Source organism: Rhodnius prolixus, unplaced genomic scaffold (genome assembly GCF_049639745.1).
Source record: "Rhodnius prolixus isolate KJV_2025 unplaced genomic scaffold, Rpr scaffold_2, whole genome shotgun sequence".
NCBI classification, from domain to species: domain Eukaryota; kingdom Metazoa; phylum Arthropoda; class Insecta; order Hemiptera; family Reduviidae; genus Rhodnius; species Rhodnius prolixus.
Window position 1 is genome coordinate 3,315,263 of NW_027411592.1, and position 26,900 is coordinate 3,342,162.

Consider the following 26,900-nt stretch of genomic DNA (forward strand, 5'->3'; position numbering starts at 1 on the left):
GGGGTATATATATACCAGCAATGTGGAAGATACACGGTTTAGATCTCATTAACCATTACAGGGTGAGTTCAGTTCTTGCAGAGATATTACAACAAGATGCATCCATTAACTCTTGTCTTGGGAGCCGTATTTTATACACTGGTAAGTGCATTATGTAATGTTGGAATAAACTGTAACATCCGCTATCAAATATCGGACGGCTCTGAGAGATTTCCGTTTGTAGTTAGAGTTACTATTAAAAAGAATATATATGTCAATTAGGTTCATATGATTAAGTTTATAAAAATTCAGTAACATAGAATTACAGTTCTGTTAATTTTGTTAAATTTCTTCAGAGCGGAATTGCAGGTTAAGTTAGACTTTAACCCGTAGTTTAAAAATACATACATATACGCTCGGTTGCAAAAAAAAAGAAAAGAAAAAAGAAAGTATTAAATTCTTATTAACATTAATAAACCCACAATGTAAACTTTCCTCCGAAGTGACATGTTACTTCTATTCGCATGAAGTAGATTCACTATTCCCATCAGGTCCTCAGAATGCCCTGAGACGAATCTTCTGGAAATGCTTTTAAAATAAACATTGTAGACAATGTCTGAGCACAATTGTATTTAGTACAATGTTAGTAAAAAATATTCAAAAAAATCCTGAACAATTTAAAAATTTATTTACTAAATTGGTGTTTGCAATTGAGAGATTATTTGATTATTGATTTTAGGATATACTCAATCTCCATTTAATACTTAGTTACACTACAATGATTTCAAAGATTCTACTGCAACCTATGTACTTCGTCTAGATTGAACCAAAAGCCATTATATCCTGACTATTGACATATAAAAGTAATGAAAATTCTATCTTTTTATGTCAAATAAATAAATAAAAAGAACGAGTGTAAAGAGAAACATCCTTAAACTATAAATTAAACTAAACAATTTTTTTGTTAATTTAAAGCGCGTCAACATCTAACCGCTAAGTTATTGGCGCCCGAAGTTTTCCAGTGCACTACCGGTCTCCGGTCAGTGTTCTCTTTTTACAGACAACACTGTCCCATTACCGGACTGTGAGCTTTAAGAAGCTCCTAGAAAGAGAAAATCTAAGGGCCAGCTACTGGATTCAAACCCGGGATCTCCGTGTTGGAATCCAGTAAACGCTAACCACTGAGTTAATACCTTCCCTGTAAGTTATTCTTAAAGAAAATTCTAGCCTATAAATATCTTTATGCTCATAGTTATTTTAATCAATAAAATGTATAATTAATTGTTCTTTTTTTTCTTTTTCCAGTTTGAAGGAGCATACGCTGCAGTGGTGAGTTCTTGAAACTTTAATTTTATAATTTTTTAAGAGCGCTTTATATCATTAAATAACAAGAGGCAATAAGGGGCAGTTATTGCGTCCATTTCAGTCAGTTGATTAACCTTTAAATACAGAAACTACAGAAAGTATTCAAAATAGCGAAAAATAAAATATATTGTATCAAAAAGCAGTGAAGAAAAACTGAAAACTAAAGTGGTTGTATACGGTATACGCTATGATTGAACGAAAGGGACATTGGGTTTGTGAAATTAGTAAATAATGGATTAATGGATTGGAGTCGATGTAGTTTTCACTATAATGATAGAATAGTTTGGCAAAACGTTATAGTTCTCCGAAGGATCCACTCAAGAAATGGTGTATTTGACATAAATTTTCAATTTTTTGTTTTGCTTTTTGGCACCTATTCGACAATTTGGTTGTTCTGTAAATAAACATAACTATTGTTGCAATCTTGTAGGAATTATCAGATGATATGAAAGAAATGGCAAAGATGCTGCATGATCAATGTATAGATGAATCTGGTGTAAATGGAGGTTAGATATTTTGTTTTAATTTATTATTAGCATTCCCTAAAGAGTATTCATTACTTTATTTTTAATATTTAAATAGCTTTGATTGAACCTTGTGCTAAAGGAGACTTTTCCGAAGATGGAAATTTGAAAGTATGTATCTATTGGTATTTACTTTCGTACTTGACAATAGCATTTTAAAATTTTGTGGTATTTGGTATATTTATTAATTCTACTCATTTTTTCTTATTTTTTCAGTGTTATTTTAAATGTATCTTCGCAAATATGGGCGCGGTAAGCAAGTTTTAGTGTCTAATGAGTTTATTATTTTAATCGAAAACGATTCTAGCAGTTTAGATAAAGCCTTTGCAAACAGACAAGTGAGGAATGGAATATAAAACGGGTCCTTGGAAACCATTATCATTCTGTTTTCCCAACAGCTCATAACCAATGGCTCAGAGCATTTATGTCTGCCTAATGCTCAAAGCAAGTCCCAAATCCGCTTGCGAGACGCCTCCGTATAACTCAAGGCTTGAACGCTTTTTCTCCCAGATTGTGGTACCTCATTTCTGCTACATCTAAGCAAGAAGCAGAGAACGTGGAGCGCTGTCTCTTCCTAAGTCTAGCAAAACCTTCATTGACCTCCATCGTCCAGACCCAACGGTTTAGATGTCTTCTGAGCTTGAAGTGTCATCAGGCCCAGCCAGCCAGCCAGCTCTTATTAAAAAGATTTGCCATAAATTTTGGCAAAGTCCGTTAGAGTTTACTAGAATCCTGCCAGGACAGTTCGTCCACCTTTTCATAGCTATATAACTTGTGTGCTTTGGCATCCAGCACTAGTATCCGGCTGCTATTCCTCTTCAGCACAAAAAATGTCTCACTTAAAAACATTTTTTAGCTTGAATTGGTTTTGAAATTGAGGCATTTAGCCTATTTTATAAGAATACAACATTACTCAAACCCCCACCAAACCCTTTCAATACAGGATACTATCAGAAGTAGTGGATTGAAGTAACTATTAGCGTTTGAGTTGTATTAGCAGGCGCACACTGTCCTGTCAGATTTGATTCCGTCATTCATTCTGCAGAGATTACAGTGTATCTTTATCTCAGCTCTCCAAACTGCTAAAAATATCTTTGCAATCCCATCAGGTTTACTTTTTAATGAAGTTTCCACGCTAAATTGTGATAAATTAATATTGGTAAATATTTTCAGCTCTCCGATGATGGTGAATTAGATGCTGAAGCTTTTGAATCAATTTTGCCACCTGATTTACACGATCCACTATCAAAAATGATCAACAGCTGCAAAGATGCCAGTAAGTCCAGACTTTTTTCCAATAATCTTAGAAAATGGAAGTGAAAATAATAGTAATTACAAAATATACAACCTTCGAATTAAATTGTAATTAACTTTGTGGTTTACAGAGGGCGCTAATGCTTGTGAAGTGGCATTCAACTTCAATAAATGTCTTTATAACGCAGATCCTGAGGTATAATAATATTTTTTAACTATTTATCGTCCCAATGTAGGCCAGGCGCTGTTGGCTCCATCTGACACGTGTCCTATCGAACTCATCCCACGCGTTACGTAGTGAAGTGTTAATTATCCTAAAATAATATAATTTTTTAAACCGTAGATGCAACATATGAGATCACTGGCGCCCGCACGTTTTTTTCAGTGCACTGCCGGTCTCCAAAATAACGATCTTCATTCCGAATCTCAAGACTGAAAGAGTTTTGAAATTAAAGAAATTAAGAGAATTTCAAAAACATTATGAATTCAAAATAAATAAATAATTATAATTAATATATTTTGAATTCATTAATATAAGGCGCGACAATATCTGAGGCCATTGCAGCCGGAAGCCTTCTCAGTACACTGCCGGACTCCAGATATTGTTCTTTCGCTTTAGACACCATATCATCGAATGGTGAACAGACGTGGCTCCGTGGAAAAGAAAATCTAAGGGTAGGATGCCTGGATTTGGTATCAGCTGATGCTGGTCCAAGTCACGTCTCCTGTACAATAGCTTCATGGGTGATAATGAGTCCATGTCTAAGTCCTCCCCTAGATGTAGATACCAGATGACAGCCTTAGAAACCTCAGATCAGCTGATTTTTTTTTTTGTTGAATTAAAAAAACAATATATAGTTTTAATAGTCTATAACTTTGAAAATTTTCTGTTCCAGCACTTTTTGGTGATCTAGAACTTTAAAATTATTGAGAGTTAACGTCAGAGCAAAATGCTATTGAAATTACAAATGTCACACCACTACAAAATGTATGCCAGAATTGTACGAATGTTAATAAAATGTTACCAAACTTTTATTTGTTGTGGTTAATTAATGTAAAAATGTGAATTGTTTAAAACTACTTTTAAATAAAAAATTATTGTATTTCCATGTTAGTGTCAAGTCTGTAGATTTAACCCATCCAATGCCCTGGTCTGATTTCGTTCCTAAGAAGAGTTAGATTTGCTCTCATTGTTTAATTAAAGAGTGGATCAGGAAGGTTCCGATATTAACCCATACCTTACGTTCAAGTATCTTATGCAATAATTACAAGAATTAATTAATTACCTGAATTTATAGAATTTGTCCATCAAATTAAAATTATTCACAACACTGGCGTACTAATTGTGCCTGAATGGTCGGGCCAGATCTTAATGCTGAAATTTAAGAAAGATAGTTGGCTAACAAATATTGTCTCAAAATAAACTACTTTTTTAATGTTTACGATTGCCTTTTCTGTTTGGCGCTAAATTGTAGACTCTTCTTTATTTAGTCCCGCTTTTAACTTTAGTAGGTTCAAACACGATTCTTGATAAATATGATGTCTCCATCCTTAACCCAATGGTATCGATGAATAAGTGGCTCACTCAAATTTTGGCAAAAATTAACTATGGCTTAAGAATGTTCTAATTATTCGCTATTCTTTTTTAAAAAAACAGGCAACTTGAAATTTGGAGTTTTGCCATGTGGAATCTGGGAGTCTTCAATATTACCAATGCAAAAGGATAAAATTTGACTATCTTGAGTCAGTCGGTTTGAATAAGAAAACATGAAAATCCGTTCGTTATCAGGGGTCCTATAAGAGATCATTCCAGAAATCATTGCCAGAATTATAGGGCTCATGGTATAAATAAACACGGCTAGTTTCTAACCCTTGGCCAAAATTTTCTTTACTATACTCGTCGGTCCTGTGCTACTAGACAAGGAAGAGTATATAACTAATAGCTTACAGATGAATAAGAAAATAACAATACAACATCCTCGTGACAGAATTCAAGTCTTAACAATTCCCTCTGTTCAGCAATTTTGCTTCAAGACTAACGATGAGCATTGTAATTGACTTGTCAAGAAAGGACTTGTTTGAAAAGTAGTTTCCTTCCTGTACGACACATTACTTTGTGTTTAAATCTAATTTGTTGCAAAGAAGGTAAAATTAGGTAACATTAAATTAGAAAATTAAATAATAATAAGATTTTACATGGAAAAATGAAAGTTTAGTACACAGAAAACTGTAAACTTTTGTGGTAGTGGCAACTTAATCTCCTGAAACTGGAAGGCTGGTTTTTTAAGACAGCAGGAAGACCTATTATGTAAATCTTGTTCTTCCAGGAGGACTTCACCTTTAGAATACTTGTGAATAAAAGAGACGTCATTTCTGAAATTGATCGGCTTTTTCTTTGTTAAAATTTACATCATTTCTAATATATTTCTTTTGTGAGCGTTAGTACCTTAGTAAGAATGCCTTATCTTTGGTACCAAGCTAATAAATTTGAAGGAAGACTGAATAATGCCACTTTCAGTCTTGACTTTTTATTTTGCCGAGCTTTCGACATAGGAACATCTTCTAGGTCACCTTCTGAGCTGTGGAACATATTTTACAATATGTAAATTCATTATATATTATACGTCGAAAGCTCGATCAAATAAAACAATTATGACTGAAATTGGTATTAGTCTTTTCTTCCTACTGGATTAATGAATCAGAGTCACCAAAAACAATGAACAATACTAATAAATTAGAGCAGCTGGAGTGGTTGCAGCCACAAATAACTATTGGCACAAAGGCTGTAAAAGATAAAATGATGAAAGTTGCGTCATTGTGGAGGATATCTCTCCTGAAAACTGTTAATATAAATATAAAAGAATGATAAAAAGTAATTTTTAACTCTTACATAAAACATGTTGGGTAGGCTTAAGCCTTGAAGTTTAAGCGAAACTATGCCACTTTTTTGTAAGCGAAACTCAAAGGTATTTAAGGGAGATATTAATAAATACACTTGATTTGTAATAATGTTATAATATTAAAGTAATGAAAAACAAATTACCAAAAAAAATGAGATGAGAAGTATACAATATTAAGCGATAACTGTTTAGTTAATAATTTTGATTTTGTTCTTTTGGAAAAATAAATATTAAAAGCAGAATAGCTGTAAAACTTCCAGTTGATATATTTTGTTTTTGTCTACAAAGCAACGAATTTTAGACACTTACTATGATATGGACTTTAATCAACTTTTTTTTTTTAAGCCTCTCTTTTTCTTATAAATTCTAAGAAAATTTTAAGAAAAAAATGTTTTATACATAATTTTCGCTGATAAACAAAAATGAATTATGGTCTTTATTTAATTTAAATAGTTTTTGTTTAAAATTTAGTATTGAGTCAAAATATTGCTTCAGAAAAAATTATACATAGCGATTATTTTGTTATTTATTAATTACTCTTTTGGTCAGTTATTTACAATTTGGATAGAAAGTGACTCGCTTATGAACAAAGATACTAGATCTATGTTATACCAATTTTTTTTTTAATTTATTTTAATTTAATTCAATAAGTAGTCTACAAATTGATGAATATTCACTTTTCCATTAATCCGAATAAGATTGATAGTTTTGAACATCCTCTTACTGATAAGAAGAAGTATTGCGATCGCAGCGAATTTTCGAAATTAAGTTTCACTCATGAAATCCCCTGAAAAATGATTTTTCACTTCCTTGTTTCTGGATGGTTGGAAATGAGTCTATTCCAGGAAATTTAAACATATTTTTCCGTTCGTCTCTATCACGGGAATCCACTATAACTTAAGGGACAACAAAGAAAGAAGCGCTCTACATATCAATTTTTAATTTTGTAAATATTATTATTGCTCTTATAAAAACAGATATGGATCATGAGAGGAAGCAATTTTATTTTTCACTGAATCGCAAAAAATATTTCGAAATCTTGTTACTTGTTTTTATCAGTTAAAATAAATATAATTTGAAAAAGTGTTAACAAAAAAAAAAAAATTATAATTCCATCAATTTGTAAACTCCCAAGGAACTTTAGAAGTTTAGCCACTAAGATTTACGAATGGGAGAGCTTTTTAATAAAATTTACAACTAGTTGATCATTTGTTTTATTAGCGATTTGTTTTTAGCTTTTAGTTTTTAGGCTTCGACAACTTTATAAAAACTCTTCATTACGCATGAGTGGTACTGGAACATATTGCAAGGTTTTTAGTGACTAATTTGTTAATTTAACGACCTCGGCGAATTTTGTTCTTACCTTAAGTTTTCGACAAAGTTGTCAAAGCTTATTCTAGTAAACTTTAATTTCTTTTTTTGTTTAAAATTTTAAATAAGCAGCTGAAGTGATTGATATTACATTTTTATAAGAATTTCTTTATCGATACTAAATTTTTCTAATTGTTAGAATTTCTTCAAGATTTATCCAAAATTCTTTACATTGACTGGAGCCAGTTAAGTTTCTAATGATGCGTGAAACTAGAGACGTTCCTCAATTTTCGTGAATTGTTTCCAGGGAATAAGTTTGGGGAATCGTCTTCTTCCTGGCAATATAAATTCATGCCATTGGATGATTGGCAAAATTTGGCAGGCAAAAGAGTGTCTAATTTGCAAAATATTATTTACACTTGGAAAACAATATTTTTGAGGCATTCTGAATCAGAAATAAAAGTCTTTAGGGTGTTTGATAATGTTCTGAGAGAACTTAAGCAAATTTAAACAGTCTGGTAGGGCAGTCGGCTGAGAGTTGAACGTCCAAAAATGCACGAAAAAGCGTAATGTTGAAAAATACACCCTACTTATACACCTTTTTTCTCTTTTTCTTTAAAAGATAAAAATTATCAAAATTTTTTCACAATATGGGGCATATCCTCCTTTAAAAGTGTAATTTTTTTGTTTTTTGTGGAACGTCACACATGAAATAGATTTATCAGAGAAGGTTGTGCCCTTAAAATAAATCAGTTTCCCCACCAACCAAAGTTAGCGGCTTATTGTAAGCTTCAATCATATCTTGCGCTCACAGACGAACAATGCTTTGGATAGGCAACAAGTAGGATGGACTTAAGAATTCAGACTTCAGCGGATAATTCTTGTATGCACTCTATGACACCCCTTATGTCAAGCGCATGAGCCTGACGAATTACAATTTACATCAACTTTATTCTTCATCTATTTTTAAATATCAATCCTTCAATTAGTGAGTTTTGAATGTTCTCCATTCTCATCTTAATCCCGTTAACTCCAGTTACATTGCGGGAGTAAGTGTGAATAGAATCTCAAAAATGAAAAATTGTAAAATGCTCAAAAGTTTTCTTTTTTTGATTAACTGGAAACTTCCATGAGATTTTGTATTTCTACGATTATCTCAATCTTTTTTCTTTTAGACTACGTTTTCAGTTCACCCGCCTAAATTTAATTATTATTCGCAGACACTTTTCTTTTCACTCTGTATCACGAAATGGTCAGATCATAGAGTGTCAGAAGAGAATACAAGCTTTTAAGAACGTAAGCTTCAACTGTAGAACTCTGCGGACAAGTCAGCTGTAGCACATCGTATCGTTGTACTGCAACTTTGCTTAATGAACCTTAGACTTCTCACTCTGGGCTTTACATTGGATCTTACCACATTTTTGCGGATGTGGAGACATTTTTCAAGTGCCAAAACTTATCAGCCAGCGTTACTTTCACAGACAGAACAAAGAATGAATTGAGAATTCCCCCAGTACTTGGCCTTCTGTGAGACTCATAGTAACTACCTAGTATTAAAAAGGTAAGGTTAGAGAACCTCAACAGACAACCATTTACAAGTGCAGAATAGATCAATCTTTGTGAGATCGTAGTCCCTTCGGAGGGCCCATCTCCTGCGAACATTCTCCCTTCAGTCTGTCTGTATGTGTTTACTTTGTGATGGTACAAATTTACAGCTTTGTCCAATTATCGTTTTTATTAATTGGTATCATTCATTCCTATTTTGGTGCCATCCAACCATTTTAGTCAGGATTGATCTCTATGTCTACCCCACCACAAGTGTTATTTCAATATATTAAGTTAAGCATTCAGGCTTTAAAGCTAGAGGTTAGTAAGTTTTTGAACCAAAAAAGATGTTTAAGCAAACATTCTTTTTTATAAATCAGAAACAATAATTGAATTTAACAAGTTTGTAATGAGTATAATAAGCACTGTGTTAATGCAATTATTACTGTGAGAGCATGCATTCAAACTAAAGTGACACTTTGCTTACTGGGTTTAAGTAATTGAAATAGACGCAACAATATTTTGTCTTCGCGGCGCCTTTGAACACCAATTTCATTTACATTGGACTGACAACCAATAAATAACTGGCCCCATTCAATGCTAACAAAATTAACTAAATTAATCTTTTAAAACTAATAATCACGAATAATCTAGCGTGTGCCCACGGCACTAACCAATTTGACCACTAGATTTCTCTAGTAAGTTACGAATACATTAAACCCAACTGTATATAATTATAACAATAGTTAACATTATTTTACAAATATTAATATTTATTATTCATTTTATTTTGAAAGTTATTTATTTTTAAACAAATATGGTAATGGGTGCCACGTGAAGATAGACATCGAAAACATCTTCACCTATTTTATTCAAACCCTTATAATTATGGTTTTCTTTAATTTTATTTTTCATTTTTATTTTTAGCAAGAAAATGGAATTATATTTTATAAAGATAATTTTGTTTAACCTATTCAATTAATAAAGTGCTTTATACCTTCTTATACTCTAAGTTAGATCGAAGCACATTTACAGATTTTTTTATTATGTTTATTTTATTTTTATTGTAATAATAAGTTGCTAACTATTTCGTTTTGTTTAAGGGAGGTGCCCCGGAGAATAAGAAATTAACAAGATTTTACAGTGTATTTTTGTACATTGTACATGGCGTTATACGTTCATTTCAAATTTATTTATTTTTTAACTAAACTTTAATATTTTTGCAATCACTATTAGAAAAGTTAATTTTAAAAATCCTAGAATATTAATACTTTATTTTTCTTTTTCAGGCACATACAAAATCGAAAAATTAGTTAGCATGCAGAGGACGTAAGTAAAACATTTTCTGTTATATATTTCAGGAATCTGCACAGTTTTTATTTCCTAAAACTATATAAAAGAGATGTCTGCCTAGTTTTGCAAGAAAGTGTCTCTCCTTGAAGAAAGAAGGATGAAATAGAAAGTCGTGATGCTGAAATGTTTTGGAGCGTTCCCAAAATGAATAGATCTTTTTGAACTTTAGGGTGGGAGTTCTTCCTCCCGCCCAACCGAGGAAAACATCCTGTATTCGATATTCTTTAATGAGAACATACCTCGGAAATACATGACCTTGTATTAATGATAAAGAATTTAGAAGATATTAAACATGCTGAAGTAACTATGATAAAACATTTATGATGATTTTGACAAATGATGAGAAAGATGAGGGATAAGAAATGCAAAAATGAGAAAAACTTTAAATACATTGGGTGCGTTCCACTTGGCGACCACAACGACCAAAACATACTTTCAGGCGTTCCACTTGGCGACCGCGGTCGTTGTGGTCGTGGCGAAAACGTCACTAATGACGTCATTATTTTCGCCCACACAACGACCACAACGCCCCATCTATAGAGCTGGGTCGAAGTGGGCGTTCAGAGTTGGCGCAATTTTTAAAACAAAATATGGCGACCGAAAAAATTATCTCATGTAAATGAAAGTATTATTTCATGTAAATAATAGAATGTGTTTCTCGAAAGTCTACAAAAAATAAATAAATAAATATTTACTTATCCCTTTACACACTAAATCACTGAATAACACAAAATCATTTACCTGAAATAACTTTTAAATTCTTCATTTGAATAAAGATCAATTACTCTGATAGCTAATAATACGTGGCCTAAGTTTTCGCTTTTTATCATTGCGATTTTGTAAAATTACATTCGACTCTAATCGGAACTAGATAAAGAACTTTCTAAAGCATTATTAATAAATATCTAACTGTTGCCACAAAAGACATTTTAATTTTATTTAAACGTAAATTTTATAAATACTCCACTAAAATGTAATATAAAAAATTGAATTATATATATTCTTTTAATATAAGTCAACTTTACCAATAATTAATAAAGTTTATTATAACTGCTTATAAATGGGGTTTAAATTAAAAAATAACCTCTTCAAGCTTCTAACTTATTTTCGAGGCCGCCATATGCAATGTTTACATGAACGGTTAAAACGCCCACAGTCCGTTCCACTTGGGTTTTCGATCGCAACGCTCACAAGCAAGTGGTACGGCCAAAATCGCGGTCGTGGTCGTGGTCGTTGTGGTCGCCAAGTGGAACGCACCCATTGATTCAATTTGAAGGGGAATTATTGAGAAACGTCGACAGGCAAGGAAGGTAATCTAATATTACGTCATGCTTCGTGAAATAATAGTATCCTCAAGCGAAAATAAAAAGCATTTTCTACTACTTATCGAGGGTGTTCTGTTTTTGAGAGATGGAGTAACAAGCGCGAATGTTAGTGTGAGAAAAAGAAATTTAGGCAGGAAAAGGGAGAGCAGAATCGAGGAAAGAAATATTAGGAGATGTTAAGGTGGTATGTAAGTATGAATTCGTCTTAGGAGAATGACTCGGGGCAGATGACTGTTGGTAGCTGGGTCATGAGAAACAGAAGGAAGTTAAGGACCACCTAGAAGATGAATCAGAAGATAATAAGAAGCGATGAGAGAAGGCTTGAAGGCTCAGACATAGGCAGTGTTGGAAGCATTGGTAAGAAGATTTGCTTCTTAGAATTGGAGGAGAGACTCATGACTGACGGATGTTAGAACCTCCCCAGATCTTAAGGATATGACTAAGACATCAAGTTTAGGCATTTCACGTAAACGTAATGTATTCAGAAAATTCTCAGACTCCTGTATAAGCATAAATGTTTGCACAACAAGATTTAAAAATATTTTAGAAAGAGTGATAACAATGCAAACGCATAATTAATTGTTAGAATGAATTAAATATTCAATGAATAAATCTTAATCAATTTTAAAATGAACAGTTTCGTTTTGGCTCGTTCAGGCACTGATAGCAAATGAACACGCGGCAACTCTACATTATTGATATGTTCCATTAAATTAAATGGACTTTTACTGTTAATGTGAAATTGTATTTTCTAAGTTGCATAAAGAGAGACAGAGAGATAGAAAAGAAGTTTAGATACAGCTTGGTAACCTTAACTTAGAGGGTAAACCAGATATTACGGAGAGGCCAGGTAAAGAGGATTAATAAAGTTTCACAACAATAGGTTTTCTTTATAGGTTGACTATTCGGAGATTTTCCAGACATCATCTCCATGATTCCTTTTGTAGTACATTCACCAAATTCCTTTGCGTTCCAGTCTTATTTAGAATTGACCTTGGATCATTCATCCCGTATCTCATAACCGACTTGTCTCAGACAAAGCAGTGATTCATTACCATTAACTTAGACAAATGATAAATCGAAGGAGATATTTTTTGAACAGTTAAGTAACAGAAATTATTAAAATGAAATGTCTCCTTAACCGCGCTGAACGTTAAGAAAAGCCAGCCTGCTTAATTAAGGATTTCACCCAGATGTGAGACCTTCTTAATCCTTGCTACCACTTCCTCTCAAGTATCACTGTTATTTACTTCATTAAATTTGTTAGCCATTAATACTTTTGCAAAAAATTATATTGTATATTGTATCGTCTCTCAAAGGATGCAGTTTAATATTCAGAGTGCAACAATTCTATATTTACCGTAATAGAAACTTTTATTTTAATTTTGTGTATTCTACAGCTCCACTACTACTAGATTAATATTTTAAATATATTTTCCAATGACAGATGTGAAGCCTCCATCAAAATTTTTTTAAATTTTTATTGTTTTACTTTAGTTTTAAGTTTGCAATTTTTAATTTTAAGTATTGTAAGTTTTGTTGACAATTTATTATTTTTTTCAATAATTAAATTATTATACTTTCTTTTTTATTAAATTAGAATAATACGCAAAAATTTTCTACAAAAACAAAATGTGTACATTAGTTTTACACACATATTCACAATAAATATAAAATAAAATAAAAAAGTAAGAAGCAAAATTGTGTGGAAAATAAAAATTATAAAATTTTCACAGCCATAGTTTGTAAGAATTTCTTCTTTAGCTTTTTTTTTTTTGTTTTAAATATATTTTTAAAATTTTTTTTTAATAAGAAAATTATGATTTACATTGAAAATAATGGTAATGAAATTAATAATCATAAGCAAATGAATGATTACTCTTTTTATGAAAACAAAATTTATAAAATCGCCCACAGCCATTTAATGTTTAGGTGGCTAATTTATTATTATTATTTTTTTTTTGAAGTTATCGTCGACATATACACATATAATTGTTTTAATAAATTAAAACTCTACCGATTGGTTGGTAAAATGTTTAACTTAACCTAGAAAATATGTTGTTTAAATTAAATTAATTTTATATGAAAATTGTCCCAGGAAAAGACATTTTTAATTTCTTTATTTTTAGCGGTTTTAGGTTGCGGCCAAGTTTTTATGCCATCCCTGTGTTATAATAATGAATAATAATAATGATAATAAGAATAATAATAATAATAATTAGGGAAGGGATTAACATAGCTCAGAGGCAAGCGTTTACTGGATTCCCACGCGGAATCCTGGTGTCCCGGGTTCGAATCCAGCTTGTTGGCCCTTAGATTCTCTCTTTCTAGGAGCTTCTTACAGCTCACTGGACAGTGTAACGAGAGAACACTGTCCGGAGACCTGCAGTGCACTGAAAAAAAAGGTCTGGGCGCCAATAACCTTAGATGTTGACGCGCCTTAACTTAAATCATGGAAAAAAAAAAACAAACATAATAGTTGATAACAACTGAATAACAATTTAATTAAAGTATCTACTGTGTATACAAAGTAAACAGCTTTGTAACCTTAGTTACAATTATCATTTTCCTGGGATAAACTCCATAAAGAAATTTATTTTCATACAATTAATTTCCACAAAAATAATTTTTGTTTTGATTTTTCAAGCAATTGAGGGAGAAAAATTTATATATTTATATACTTTATTAAATAAAATAAAAAAGCTTGGAACACAATTTGGAACAAACTAAAAATTAAAACAATACTTGGGACACCCCATACAAATACACATAATATATACATATTTATATTATTTATAATTTTATATTATATATATATAATTACTTAATTTTAAATCTATTTATATATTAACAAAAGGCAATTTCGGAGAGAAATATTTAATATGTACATTATGTGGTATTTATTAATTTTTTTTTTATATATAATTATTAATATTAAAATTTTATATTAAATGGATGGTATTGTCCTAAAATACACTAAGAGGTACGTCTCTTAATATAATTTCATTTTTTTTTTGTTCTTTTTAAATATGAACCATTTTAAAATACGCGAGACTATAAATAAATAAATAAAATAATTAACTTACGAATAAAGTTTGGGATAAATGTTCAATATTTTCTAAAGGTAAATAATTTATTTGTCTTAATAATTTATTTTTTACAAGTATGATAAAAATATTAAAAAAGTTTTTGTTTTTTTTTTAAAAAAGAGAAAAAGTGAGAGCACCAAAAAGTTTTTGTTTTAAGAAAATTTCAGTTAGCGTAAAAAGATTAGGGATTTCTTGATCAAATATATCTTTATTATATTAATATATTTTTTTATTTATTATTTCCCTTTTCTTACATATTCATACCATCTTAAATTTTCTTGCATTTTGAGTCCTGAAGCTATTAGTGATTTTTCAATGTTTTAAAGCAGTATTTACTCTGGTGCAACATTCCCTATTGAACCTAAGGAAAAAGAAAAATTCATCCATTTATATTATTTCCGCAGATAAAAGTCAATATTATTTCCAATTTAAATATTGTTTAAAACTACAGTTAAATGTGAACATCTCTCATCTCATATGGGAAGTAGGAAATCATTGAATTTGTGAAATGAATTACTCCAAACCATTCCTGTAGGGAACTTCCATGGAAACGAGGAGCCGACTTTCTCAATATATCCCAGATATCCCAAACGCCCCCTCAGAAACGATATTTCCCGCATCAAGTAACTATTCAGAATCTCTAGAGGATATCTGGGAATGGAGGGGAGTCGGTAGTTTGGGGGAACCACTACCATGTTTCTTACGATCCCTTCCCTGCCAAGAAAAAAGTGCCTTCAGAAGAAGGTAGAAGAATAAGAAGCCTTCAGGGTTTAGAGAGCCTGGAGAGATTGCTAACTTACTAGGGTTCTGGTGCCTTAAGTGCTCCCTTCTCGACAGTCACCTCTATGTTCAGAACAAGTCGCATAATACCTTGAATTGGACTAAGTTAGAGTTTGCCTGAGGGCTCGCTAAATCAAAATAGTTGCACTCACAACTACTTCGGCTTGGGAAGTCAACACTGAGTGGTGTTAGGCTTAAATGCTACAGGATTTAGCACTATTGGCTGCGACTTGAACATTAATACAGAATTCACAAAAAATATGAACTATTGACGTTTTAATTCGAAATATGAACTCATTTTTTTTATAACCACCATTATTTTAAAGTAGGAATGCTAATTTTGAATTTTTAAGAATGTATGCAAATAATTTTGTTTAAAAAAACAGGTCTTACCGCTATAAAAAAGTTTGAAAATGGTGAAAAGTAGATTTGCAGTAATAAGCCAAGCAAGCAAAAATCTTGCAATTTTTTTCGTACAGGCCCTCCAATCTGAAACAATTTTACAAACTTCATTAGTTGTTATTTTAAGACGATACAAAGTAATGCTTTTAGATTTTCCTATAAAGATGGGTCGACATCTAAGGTTAGTGGTGCCAGGATTTCTTTCAGGGATCTTCCTGGCTCGGGACAGAATTTTTTTCATCTCGAACAACACAGTCTAGCCCAAAGAGGTTCCTAGGAAGAATCTTAGCTGGACTTGATTCCTGGATCTCCGCAATAATCATTGAGCTAATCCCTTCCCAATAATTAGCCACAAAATTAACTTGTTTTAAATTCCTCTTTAAAAATAAATTAAATACACTAATGGTCTTACCGATAAGGTGCCACTATGTATCCCCTCCGTCTGGATAGTAGCGTCACTGAACGGTGCAGAACGGCATTTTGTTCTGTTTAGACTCCGTTGGCGATTCATCCCTCTTGGTGGGTGATAATTCTTCTTCGGCGCCGGCTGTGGCCGGCACCATTGTCTGTCATCTGAGCGCCAAAGTGGACACCATGGGCGCTCTCACTGGCTTGTTGCCCAATACTGTCTCCAGTTCTGCCATTATTACTGTGTTCAATTTTGGCACCAACTTAAACAGAACAAAGTAAAAGTCCATTATTTCAGACAAAAAAAAAAGATTGTGGTATCATTTCAGATTTAATAGTCCACATTAAAGAAGCCAATAAGTGTTATCAGCATGGTAAGAATTATACTTGTCATGGATGAATTTGACTTTAATTAGTGGACTTAGTTTAGTCTTTAATTAGTAGCTGTGAAAGATTCACGAGTTATTTTCAAGGAAGAAGGGAGATCACCTCCTCTGATTTCATGACAAACGCTAAAAGTCAAGAAGGCACAGAATCACTTACTCTTCAAGGTAGCCTTAGAAAGTGATGCGACATGCGACATATACAAAGCTAAACAACGGTTACATAGGAATGTACAGATCTTATCTTATGCAGTGTTAATACGATATCTCTAACAAAGTACACTCTTAAGATTGGGTATAGTCGCCAAAATATTAAAACTTGTAGTTTTTGAAGAAAAGAAAAAAATACTTGTACGCTAGAGGAAAGGCAGAAGGTTCTTATCAAAATAAAATTATAAGTTTGAAGCAATTTAGCATTTAGCTGCTTTGGATCCCTTATCTTCGACGATTCCAAGGTGCCAGAAGTGTTTAAAAAGAGAACGACGCAGGCAGTTGTTACCTCAGAATTTATTATTTTTGTTTGAATTAAATTTCTTATTTATTTTTCTACAAGTATACTAAACCTTTTTCTTAATAACAAATTTAATACGATTCAATATTAATAAATATTTACGCAGGACGATTTTCAGTTAGGAATACGTTGAAAGGGTTCGTTGTGATTTTTTTTTAAAAAAAGACGCTAGCTACCCTGAGTAACTATCTGAACAGATCATAAATTCTAAGGGCCGGGGATGGCAGCGTACTTCACAGAAGGCCCACAAGTTTTGTTCCTGGACAGTCAGAAATCGCCCTATGTAGGAGCGGAATGCGAATCGAACATCTTTTTAGAGGTCCTGCACATCTGCTTAAATTTAGGTCACAGGCAGGCATATCGGACCAGCGAACTAGTTCCTGCTAGCTACCTCTTCGTGACCATGCAGTCATGAAAAAGGAGATAGAAATTAGGGCACGAACTTCAGCTACTTGCCGCTTTAATTAACAGATGATAATAATACTCGTAATAACAAATCCGACTTACCTGGAGACTGTGTATACAGTGGTATAAATGCTGCACAGTGGTGGCTCCCAGCAGCAGACACTGGACTGAATCATTCTTGCTGCACCAGGCTATACTCAGCTGGGTCAGCGAACAGCCCAGTCGTTCAGCGATCTGTTCCACCTGCTTCAGTTTCTCGTTCTGAGCGCTTTTCTCGGCGCTCTTGTCCGGCTTGCCGCCCCCACCGCCGCCTCCCCAACATCCCTGGGCAGAACGTTAGAAGAACTTACTGTTACTAAGTTTAGGTTTATATTACTTTCAATAATATTTATTATTAAAAACTAAGCAAACTATTTCATTACTTTTTTATTTCATTGATTCGTCTCAACTTAGATTACAGTTTAAAAAAATCAGTTTCCTGAATCTTGGAATCCATCAATCCAAAAGATTTATGTAAATATCTTTTTGAGATTATCTTAGCAAAATTATCTTTAAATTCTAAGGAATCGCTAAATTTGCTAATTCGATTAATCACGATATAAAACTTACAACTTGTATACAAAAAGAAAAATGAAATCCACCGTTCAGCTTTTAATTTCAAAATATCTTGTTCTTTAAATAAATTAATTATAGCAGACTAAGACTACAACCTAATAAAAATTAATATTTGGGACTTTGCAGTCAAGTCCAGTTTTACTCCAGTCTTATTTTATGGTAAATAATTTGACTGAAACTTACATCTTTGGAATCTTTACTGCTGGGCAATGTTTCATCTTCACTCCAACTGAAAGACGTATACTTATTGTGCTGAAACAAAAAAGCGATATGCAGTTTTATTTTTAATCTTATACTATTCCTTTTGCTTATTTGTCTATTTGGTGCATTTCTACGGGACTGATTTTCGGTAAGAAGGAGGAGTTTATAGAAAGTCGCCTGGGAACTGATTCCTACACATTTTCAGAAATCACAACAAGATGTCATACTTGGAATCTCCCTCTGGTACCAAACAATGCTGCCATTTGACCACGTACCAACACTAACCATTATTCTCAGGATTTCACCAGTAAGTAGCAAGCCAGTGTAAATTAATACTGTATAAGAAAATTACTTACTTTCAGTGCAGACCTAGTTAATACTTGAGCAGAAGTTTCATCCACTTTAGGCGAGACTAAACCCATTCCCATGGGTGACCAAGCCATCAATCCCACACCTAGAAGGACGAACAAAAACAAAAAGTTTTAGTAATTTGTTATTTTCCAGTTTTACTTCACGTAAGAGAAATTTTGGTTACACCTTAAAATTTCTTGGGTTTATGTAAGTTATTGAACTGAATGTCTGTATGTTATTTAAGTGAACACTCAGAATTGCGGGAAATTAAAACTTTATATTTTATTTGCGTTATTTTAAAAATTATTACTCACCAATTTTATTGTACAATTCAGCCATATATAATTCAGTTTTCTCCCTGCAGAACATATGGTACTCAGCCTGTTCTATGATTGGTGTAATGCAGTTGAATTGTCGGCAATTAGAATAGGCATCCATTATCTCGACGGGCGTCCATTTGGCTGTACCCCAGTACATTACCCATCCTTGGCTAATTACATGATTCATCGCTCGAACCGTCTCTGCATTTCAGACAATACAATGCAATTTAAACCAACGTGATTTATGCATAATGAAAGATATAAGAGGCCAGGTTTGATCAAGACTGCATTGACTAGCGGGTATTACTTGTGAGCTACAGCTCAAGACGTTAGAAAACGCAACTAGTTTGGTGTTAAAAGCAGTATGAGTGCTGATCAAAGGACATCTTCGGAAATTTTGAGAAAGTTTAAATAAACTGCACTAGAGTTTCTTATTCACTTCTCTCATTCATAAAAATAAAGATTGAGAAATATATTGGCGTACCTTCGGTAGGGCACATCGGGTCACATTTGTGAATGATGACCACGTCAATGTAATCTAGCTGTAGTCTGACCAAGGACGCTTTCACGCTCTCTATTATGTGCTTCCGGGATAGACCCCGTTCATCCGACCTGCGAATGGAAATAGATTAGATAATACAATAAAAAGAAAACTGAAGATCTTTATCTTTGCAGCTAATTGAACCACTGTAAATAAACATCCTAAATAACAGCACAAAAACATCCAAAGAAGTGATTATTAGTTCTGATACTGTGCATCTTGCAGCTTTTCTCTTTGTAGAAGCCTCTCTAAAGACAAGCCGAACTTGCGGCCAAAACCATCAGCAACAAGAGAATTATGACCATCCACAGTGGCTATGCCTTACCTCTAATGCACTTTCCAACAACCACTTGGTTTATTAAAAGAAAAATTAGGTGAAAATGCTTGAGAATCAATTAGATTATGCAGAAGCACTTGGAGTCTAGAACAACAAAGGACCGGTAGGAAAATGGAGAGTTTTTCCTTCTAGATCTGTGAGGGTTCGGCACTACAAGGAAAACCTTACCATAAACAACGACCCATTCCATTTTCTAATCTAACTTAGGAGACATTCTCATATTGGGAACTCATAGTGGGTGAAATTATGATTAAACCAAATCTTTAAAAACAAAAGCCATCGGAGCAAACCGGCCATTTTAAACTCACTATGAAGATTCTTCAAGATACATTATGAACTTAAATTTTTCCCTTCTTAAATCGCACTGTGTAAATATTTATTAAGTTCGATTCGTTCTCTCATTAAATTTTTATTAAGAAAATGGTGTAGTAGATATGTTTGTAGGAGAAAGAGGAAAAAAAGAGGGTAATAAATTATAAGTAATCCAAATAAAAGTATAATAAATTTTGGGATAGCAACAAAAAGAGAAGTAAAGTACGCAGTGCGGCCAAGTGGTGTTGCAGAGAGTTAATAAGGTCACTGGAACAGTGCGGAACATGCCGCTATTACAATTCCGAGTCACATCCGCTCTGTGCGGCGAGACTTCTGTTCAGACACCTGAGTCTGTTTCCTCCTCGAGTCGGCACCACTTCTCTAATTTCTTTGTTTCTTTGTTAACTAAACTTCCCCACTTTCACTTCTCCGTGCGCCTGTCTGTGAGAAATATTGTATTTAAATCAAAGAAGATCCCGAAAGGGTGTCTTTACGACCAATGTTTCCCAACTTGCTTAAAAATTCGTCCATCAGTTTTCTTACCAAGTGTAATCTCAAATAACTTAACTTTTTTTAAAACTTATTTCCAAGAAATTTATTTTTGGAGGAAATCAGTTGTGCTACTTTATTCTTCCTTGTCGTGATCCCCCTGAACACTACTCTCAGGAGCGGGACTAACAGAGTGGGAAATAACCGCTCGCTTGGATTGAGGTAATCCTCAATTTCACTTTTCTCCACCTGGTGCTTGGCTAAAGGTGATGTCCACATAATATCTGAGGACAGGATCCTAGAAGAAGCACTTCGGTATGGGAATATCTGACTTCCAGCTCTTCACAGTACCTAGAACTTTGCAAGAGAGCCAGAGTGGTTTCCAGGAATGTTGTAGAAGAACATTCTCGAACTTTTCAGATCATCTTAATTTGTGGGAGCTTTCTTTAGAACATCTAGGAAGGATTTCAGGGAATGGATATTCCTGACTGTCGGCTTCCCGCCTTTCCAGGAAAGTGCTAGGGGAGTTCCCCCGTTATAGCCTGGGTAAAGTGTGGCTTACAGTGCCAAATCAATGACAGTAGTTTCAATAACTCTCCAGGAGCGGCTTTGATGATCTAGAGAAGGTATGACGTCTTCAGGAGGTTGCTTCAAAGCCTTATGGCCACAAGTTTTTACTGGTCTAAGTGCTGCCATCATTTTGTACCTAAACGAAATATAAAGTTTGTGCTTACTAATTTTTCTAAATTGGGCTAAAGTGTTCACTGACTCTCAAATGCACACTAAAAATCAAAAGTTGGAAAAGTCCATACAACTTTTAAAAAAACATTTTTATGAACTTATTAAAGAAAAGGTTTCCTCGCTGAAAGTTTTGCTCTTAAAAGTTCCAGATTCACTCCGAGCTTTTTAATAATAAAAATTAAAGTCGAAGTTTTAAAAAAAAACTTTTTGCCCTTGATTGTGATTGTAAAAAGGTTTTGAAACAGCAAGAATTCCGACTTAATATCTAAATTTTTGTGTTTCACATTTTTTAAGTTTTTTTTTTTTTTGGGCAAGTTACGTTTTATGAATAAGTTTTCGAAAAAAAGGATGTTATTGAACTTTTAAAGATGAAGTTATTTAAATAAACAATTACAAATAAAATTTTCAATGTTAGTACAACATAAAAGTTTAAAAAACTTCATTTGATTTGACAAAAATCAAGAAATTATTTTGCGGTTCTACGTTCGCGCAGTATTAGAAAAACATTTGGTGGAATTATCTTGAGAGAAAGTACAAATACCTAAATGAGAATAATGAAAGAGTAAAGTAGGTGCAAACGAAATGGAAAATCCATACCTAAACCCTGACAAGCAAGTAGGCAAACTGTAAAAGCAAAATAGTGGGAATTATTTATTGAATGGCGGCAGAACTGTTGTTGTCTGCGCGGTAAATTTCAGAGATATTGGCGCGCTATGAATGTGGCTACTCGCCACATACTAATGTACGGTGTTATGTTACCATGGATACCACTCACAACCAATCGTATGTGACAATATATTATTATTTTTCAAGAATAGATTCTATTTTCTCATCATGCGCGTTAGAAGAGTGATGTTGTTTTGAGAAAGTTCGCAAGATTGTAACCTATTGCAAATATGTATTACTATTCTGCATACAAAGAGGATAGAGCAGTGTTTAGTATTCCTTTTGTACCCACGGGATTGCAGTACATCCGTAAAGCTCTCACGTTAATCACAATTCCACGTGGTGTGTTCCGGGGCATCTCGGCTTGCTGAGGTGGCAAGTCGGGGATAGGAAGATATATTTTCGACGGGCGGGATTTGGACTAATACAAAGTACCTAAGTACCTCCTTAGGATGGCGATCGTATCAATTCACTACACAGAGTGGTTCTCAACATCACACAAAACAAGAAACATTATAGGGATCAGTCTATCTTAAGTGTTAGGCGAGTGATAGATAGATGGGACGCAACAGTAATTAGGTCGACAACGGAGACTATTTGGCTCTCCTACAGTAAACGGAAGTAGTCTAATACCGCTCCAGTAAATTCGTTCTTCCTGTTGACGGATTTCGGTCGAATGGAATAGAGTCAGAAGCGAGTCAATATCTAAATTACGAAACTTTGAGACTATCACAATACTCCCCTTTGAAGAGCGATAAAGAAGGTGGTAAGAAGATATCGGCTGGCAGCAGACAGTGTGAAAAAATGACAGCTGTTTTCAAGGTCTGAGAATATCGATTCGATTAATGAATACCGATCGATAGAAACTAGAGTGCTGAGAGTGGAGCCCCAATATATAGGTCAGTCTGCTACTTCTTCTGTATTACAACTTACAAACCCACCTTCACATCACGGCACCTACTCCTCGACTTGCACAAACATGTTTACTTTGTCTGCCTTGCTAACCACTCTCCCTGTCGGCGCAAATCTGAGTTATTGCGAGAGATCCTGCATACGAACAAGATGAGCTTGTACTCTCCACATAATAATGTTGTTGGAATTTAATACCCAGCTTTAGCTGAATATATATATATACATATATATATATTAAAGACCGCTCTGTAGAATGTTCAAACTCAGACTAATTCAGTTAGAGTGGACAGATGTAAGATTTAATTTCAATTAACATAGATTTCCTACATATGTGTCTACAAAAGAATAATCAAATTCTAGCAAATACAACCCAATTTCACTCTTCATAAAATCTGTTTTCCCTAAAATCCGGAAATATCGCTTTCCAATGAACGCAACATAACTCAATAGGTTTTTAAAGATTTCCTTTGAAACGCATTTCCTATGGTTTTCTTTGAATACATTACTTTCATGAAGAACTAAAACTTTTATTGCAAATATTTGTTTACTGAATATTTACAATCAATAAATGTGTAACAAATAAGTAATGTAGTAGTAGATAAGTAAGGATGACAAGGGAGGTCAATAAATAGTTGTTATCTTTGAAGATTGCCGACAGTCTAGCGGAAATAGGTGTAGCGGAAATAATACTTTACAGACTAGATTAGTCAAAGTTTCTGGAAAACAACCCGGTTTTTTTTCCTCACCCAAACCCAAAAGTACGATCTTGACCAAGATAAGAACTTGAGGAAAACCAGTCAGAGCTAGTTTGAAGAAAATTTCATAAAAACGAAATGAGAGGAATTTCAGTTGCGAAGTTTTTGCAAATCCTAAGCCTATTTTAATCGTAGATTGTAAGGTAGATACATGAGTATGCAAGCACAAAGATAATTGTTGGAGTAGTATTGAGAAAATTCGTTTGGGGGATATTCTTCGCTAAGATACTGAATCCTGTGCGTACTATTTTGCAGAGTACTCAAACAAAATTAAAGTCTAAGGGCTTCCGTTTACTTGCTGGAGGGTTCACTTACAAAAAAAAGAGAAACAAACAAAAGAATACAACACATTCAAAAACTGAACTTCCTTAAAACCTATTTTGGACTTGAGATATCTCAAAAGAAGTATTTCGGATCGACTTTATATAAACATTTGACTTGCTTTCCCGAAATAAGAAAAAGAACTTCCAAAAGGGAATTCAGCTTTTGCTGTCTAGACAATCTCCCGTCAAATCCCCTTCTTGCACAATCCCTGCCGCTCAAGTAGAGGTACTTTAATTGTCTAACTTTATGGAAAACTTTTAAAGTTTTTCATCGCAAGTATAAAGGGCACACTACAGTTCCGTCAGAGTTGAACACAAAAACAACTACATAATATGCCGTCAGGGAGAATAGATACCATAGATGTATGTGGTGGCTTGTTTGTGGAATGATAAAGCGTTAAGAAAGTTTGCGGCAACTTTGAACCATTCTGTGGCCCAGATAAAACCAGAGTGTCCCAAAGTAGTAGCGCCACTAACTTTACATCTAAACTTTGTAAAGCTCCAGCGGAATATCTATTATTCCAAACAGTTATCCGCTAGATTATAAACTAATTTTACTAACAAGTTATAACAATCTTTGTATTATTAATTCATAATAATTAGAAAAGCACATGACCATATCTTCTTTCCCACATCAACAAATAATATCTCTAAGGAGGAACCGCTGCGAATAATTTTATAAAAGTGTTTTATTAGACCACCTGAGTTGTATGATATTGCCAACTTATACCCTAACTGGGAACACTGCCATTATCAATTAATAAATTTCTATTAGGTACCAAACTTTTGCCTCAAATTCTTATTGTAGTTGAGAGCTCTTTATAAAATATACAGTTTTTGCAACACAAGATCAGATTCTAGGATTAGAATCACAAGAGTTTCCACATCATTCATTAACTCAAAATGTACTCGTCACCAGTGTTCCCTCTAAGCTGTGCGCGTGTGCGCGCGCACATAAATTTTAAACAAAGCGCACATGAAAAATATTCGCGCGCACAAAAATTTTGCAAATTTCAGTAAATTTATGCAGAATGGTAAAAACCAAAAGAGAGGAGAGAGAAGTTATAAAATAAATGCCATTAATAAAAATGTAATCCTTAATTCTAAAATTGTTCAATAATAAGTAATTGTGAATTTTTCTTGTCTGTTTGTTTTGACAAATGTTTTAATTGAAAAAATTAGAAGCAGACAACGTTTTAACATTGTATTTAAATTTTCTTATTTTCCATTTGAATGGAAAAGGGGAGCCACAGTAATCAGCTAAATTCTGTCTCCACGAACTAATGCTTTGACTTGATTTTAGGGTAGTTTTTTCCCTGTGTTCCGTTGTAATGTAATGTATGGTATGCTGGTAAGATCGAGTTAATTCGTATAAGTAGGTACAAAATTTGGCTGAATATTAATACTATTATTGTATTGTCTTTTTTTTTATTCTGTGCACTTTTTTAAATTGCCGCACAAAATTTGTTTATTTTGGAAAAACTGCACACACTTTAAAATGTGCGCACACAGGTCACAAAAAATTAGAGGGAACACTGCTCGTCACCCAAATTGAAAATAAAAATAAATAAACTTATACTAACTTTGAATTGAAATAAATTTTCGTAGTAACTATATATGAAGATCTGGGCCAAGGTTTACGCTTCAAGATCTGGCCCAACAATAGTTCAGCCCTCGGGCCGGTGTGGGCCTCAGAGAGATCGAACAGATTGATGCCTGCCAGGTAGGCAGCCTCTATCACAGCTTCAGCATCTGCCTCGCTTACTGCACCACCAAACGTTACCCATGCACCTGCAATTAAACAATTAAGAAATTATGTGAGTTTATTTTTTTTTTAAGATCAAATAAGATCTGATAATAACAAGAATGATAATTTTTTTTAATTAATTCTAATTCTATATTATAGTATATTTGTTTTTTAAACATGCTTCTTTAGTTATTTCATCTCTCACCAGCAAAAGGTAGCACAGACCTCACGAAGTCTTCTGAGACCGCAGTTTTCAGTAATGCAATAAGTAATAATTGAAAAGTATTATGACAGACTTCGATATAAAATACAGACTAAACCAGATCCCTAAAGTTTCATCCACAGGAACAGAATTGGAAACTACAAAGAAGAAACTGGACAGCACGATTACAAAGCAACTTTATTTTCCCCTTCATGTTTCAAGCACAAACTGCAACGTCTTTGTTTGTCGGTCACTATCAACTTGCACCTAGGACTGGAATCCTTACCGGCTATTTTCTCTAAGGAGAACACCCTGGCATTAGAAATGTAATCCGCTAAATGCAAGATGAAATGCTTCAAGTATTTCACACAACCTGAACGCCTTCAACCATTATACGGGTGATAAGGTTAAGAGAAGGTAACAATAATGAAGAGCAGGCGCTAATGACCAAAGCAGTTCAAATGCCTAAATGTAAACAGAAATAAATAAATGTTGTATATATTTTTTTATGTTAAATGTATTTAAAGTAACACTTTCGTCTGTGGAAATCAATAAAGCATACTTTCCTATCTCTGCCACATTATATATCACCTAGTAAACTACTCAATGACGTCACGCACGCCATTCGCACCACTCTCTGGTGGATCAATTCCAATTTAGAATAAAAGAGAAATATATCAACAACTTCACCACACAAATCAACTTGCCACAGCTGAGTGCCAAACAACAAGAAATCATTTTCAAATAGATATAAATATCAATATGAAAAGCTTATTGTTAGAAAGAAGCCTCCCAAAATTTTTAATTGATTACCCTTGGATCACGGTATGAAATCTGGGAAATGTGTTGGAACT

General features: G+C 33.5%; 2 protein-coding genes across 3 annotated transcripts in view; one reads left to right on the forward strand and one right to left on the reverse strand.

Annotated features, from left to right (window-relative positions):
* On the forward strand, nt 1-4,231 carry LOC141450273 (general odorant-binding protein 83a-like). Its single transcript, XM_074120516.1, has 8 exons — nt 1-141; nt 1,285-1,308; nt 1,775-1,850; nt 1,927-1,979; nt 2,085-2,120; nt 3,042-3,144; nt 3,254-3,318; nt 4,019-4,231. The coding sequence occupies exons 1-8, from the start codon at nt 97-99 to the stop codon at nt 4,034-4,036; spliced, it is 420 nt and encodes a 139-aa protein (XP_073976617.1). The 5' UTR covers nt 1-96; the 3' UTR covers nt 4,037-4,231.
* Nucleotides 4,232-6,394: 2,163 nt separating this feature from the next.
* The window catches only part of Hk (potassium voltage-gated channel subfamily A regulatory beta subunit hyperkinetic), a 63,042-nt gene continuing 42,536 nt past the window's right edge, over nt 6,395-26,900 (reverse strand). For both annotated transcript variants that reach the window (XM_074117356.1, XM_074117355.1), the window contains 9 exons: nt 25,681-25,888; nt 19,506-19,633; nt 19,016-19,222; nt 18,707-18,804; nt 18,333-18,401; nt 17,637-17,858; nt 16,240-16,498; nt 15,819-15,914; nt 6,395-15,006 (listed from right to left, as the gene is read on the reverse strand). In XM_074117356.1, coding sequence (XP_073973457.1) covers nt 16,397-16,498; nt 17,637-17,858; nt 18,333-18,401; nt 18,707-18,804; nt 19,016-19,222; nt 19,506-19,633; nt 25,681-25,888 — 1,034 coding nt within the window. In that variant the 3' untranslated portion in view covers nt 6,395-15,006; nt 15,819-15,914; nt 16,240-16,396. The remainder of the gene's footprint in view (nt 15,007-15,818; nt 15,915-16,239; nt 16,499-17,636; nt 17,859-18,332; nt 18,402-18,706; nt 18,805-19,015; nt 19,223-19,505; nt 19,634-25,680; nt 25,889-26,900) is intronic.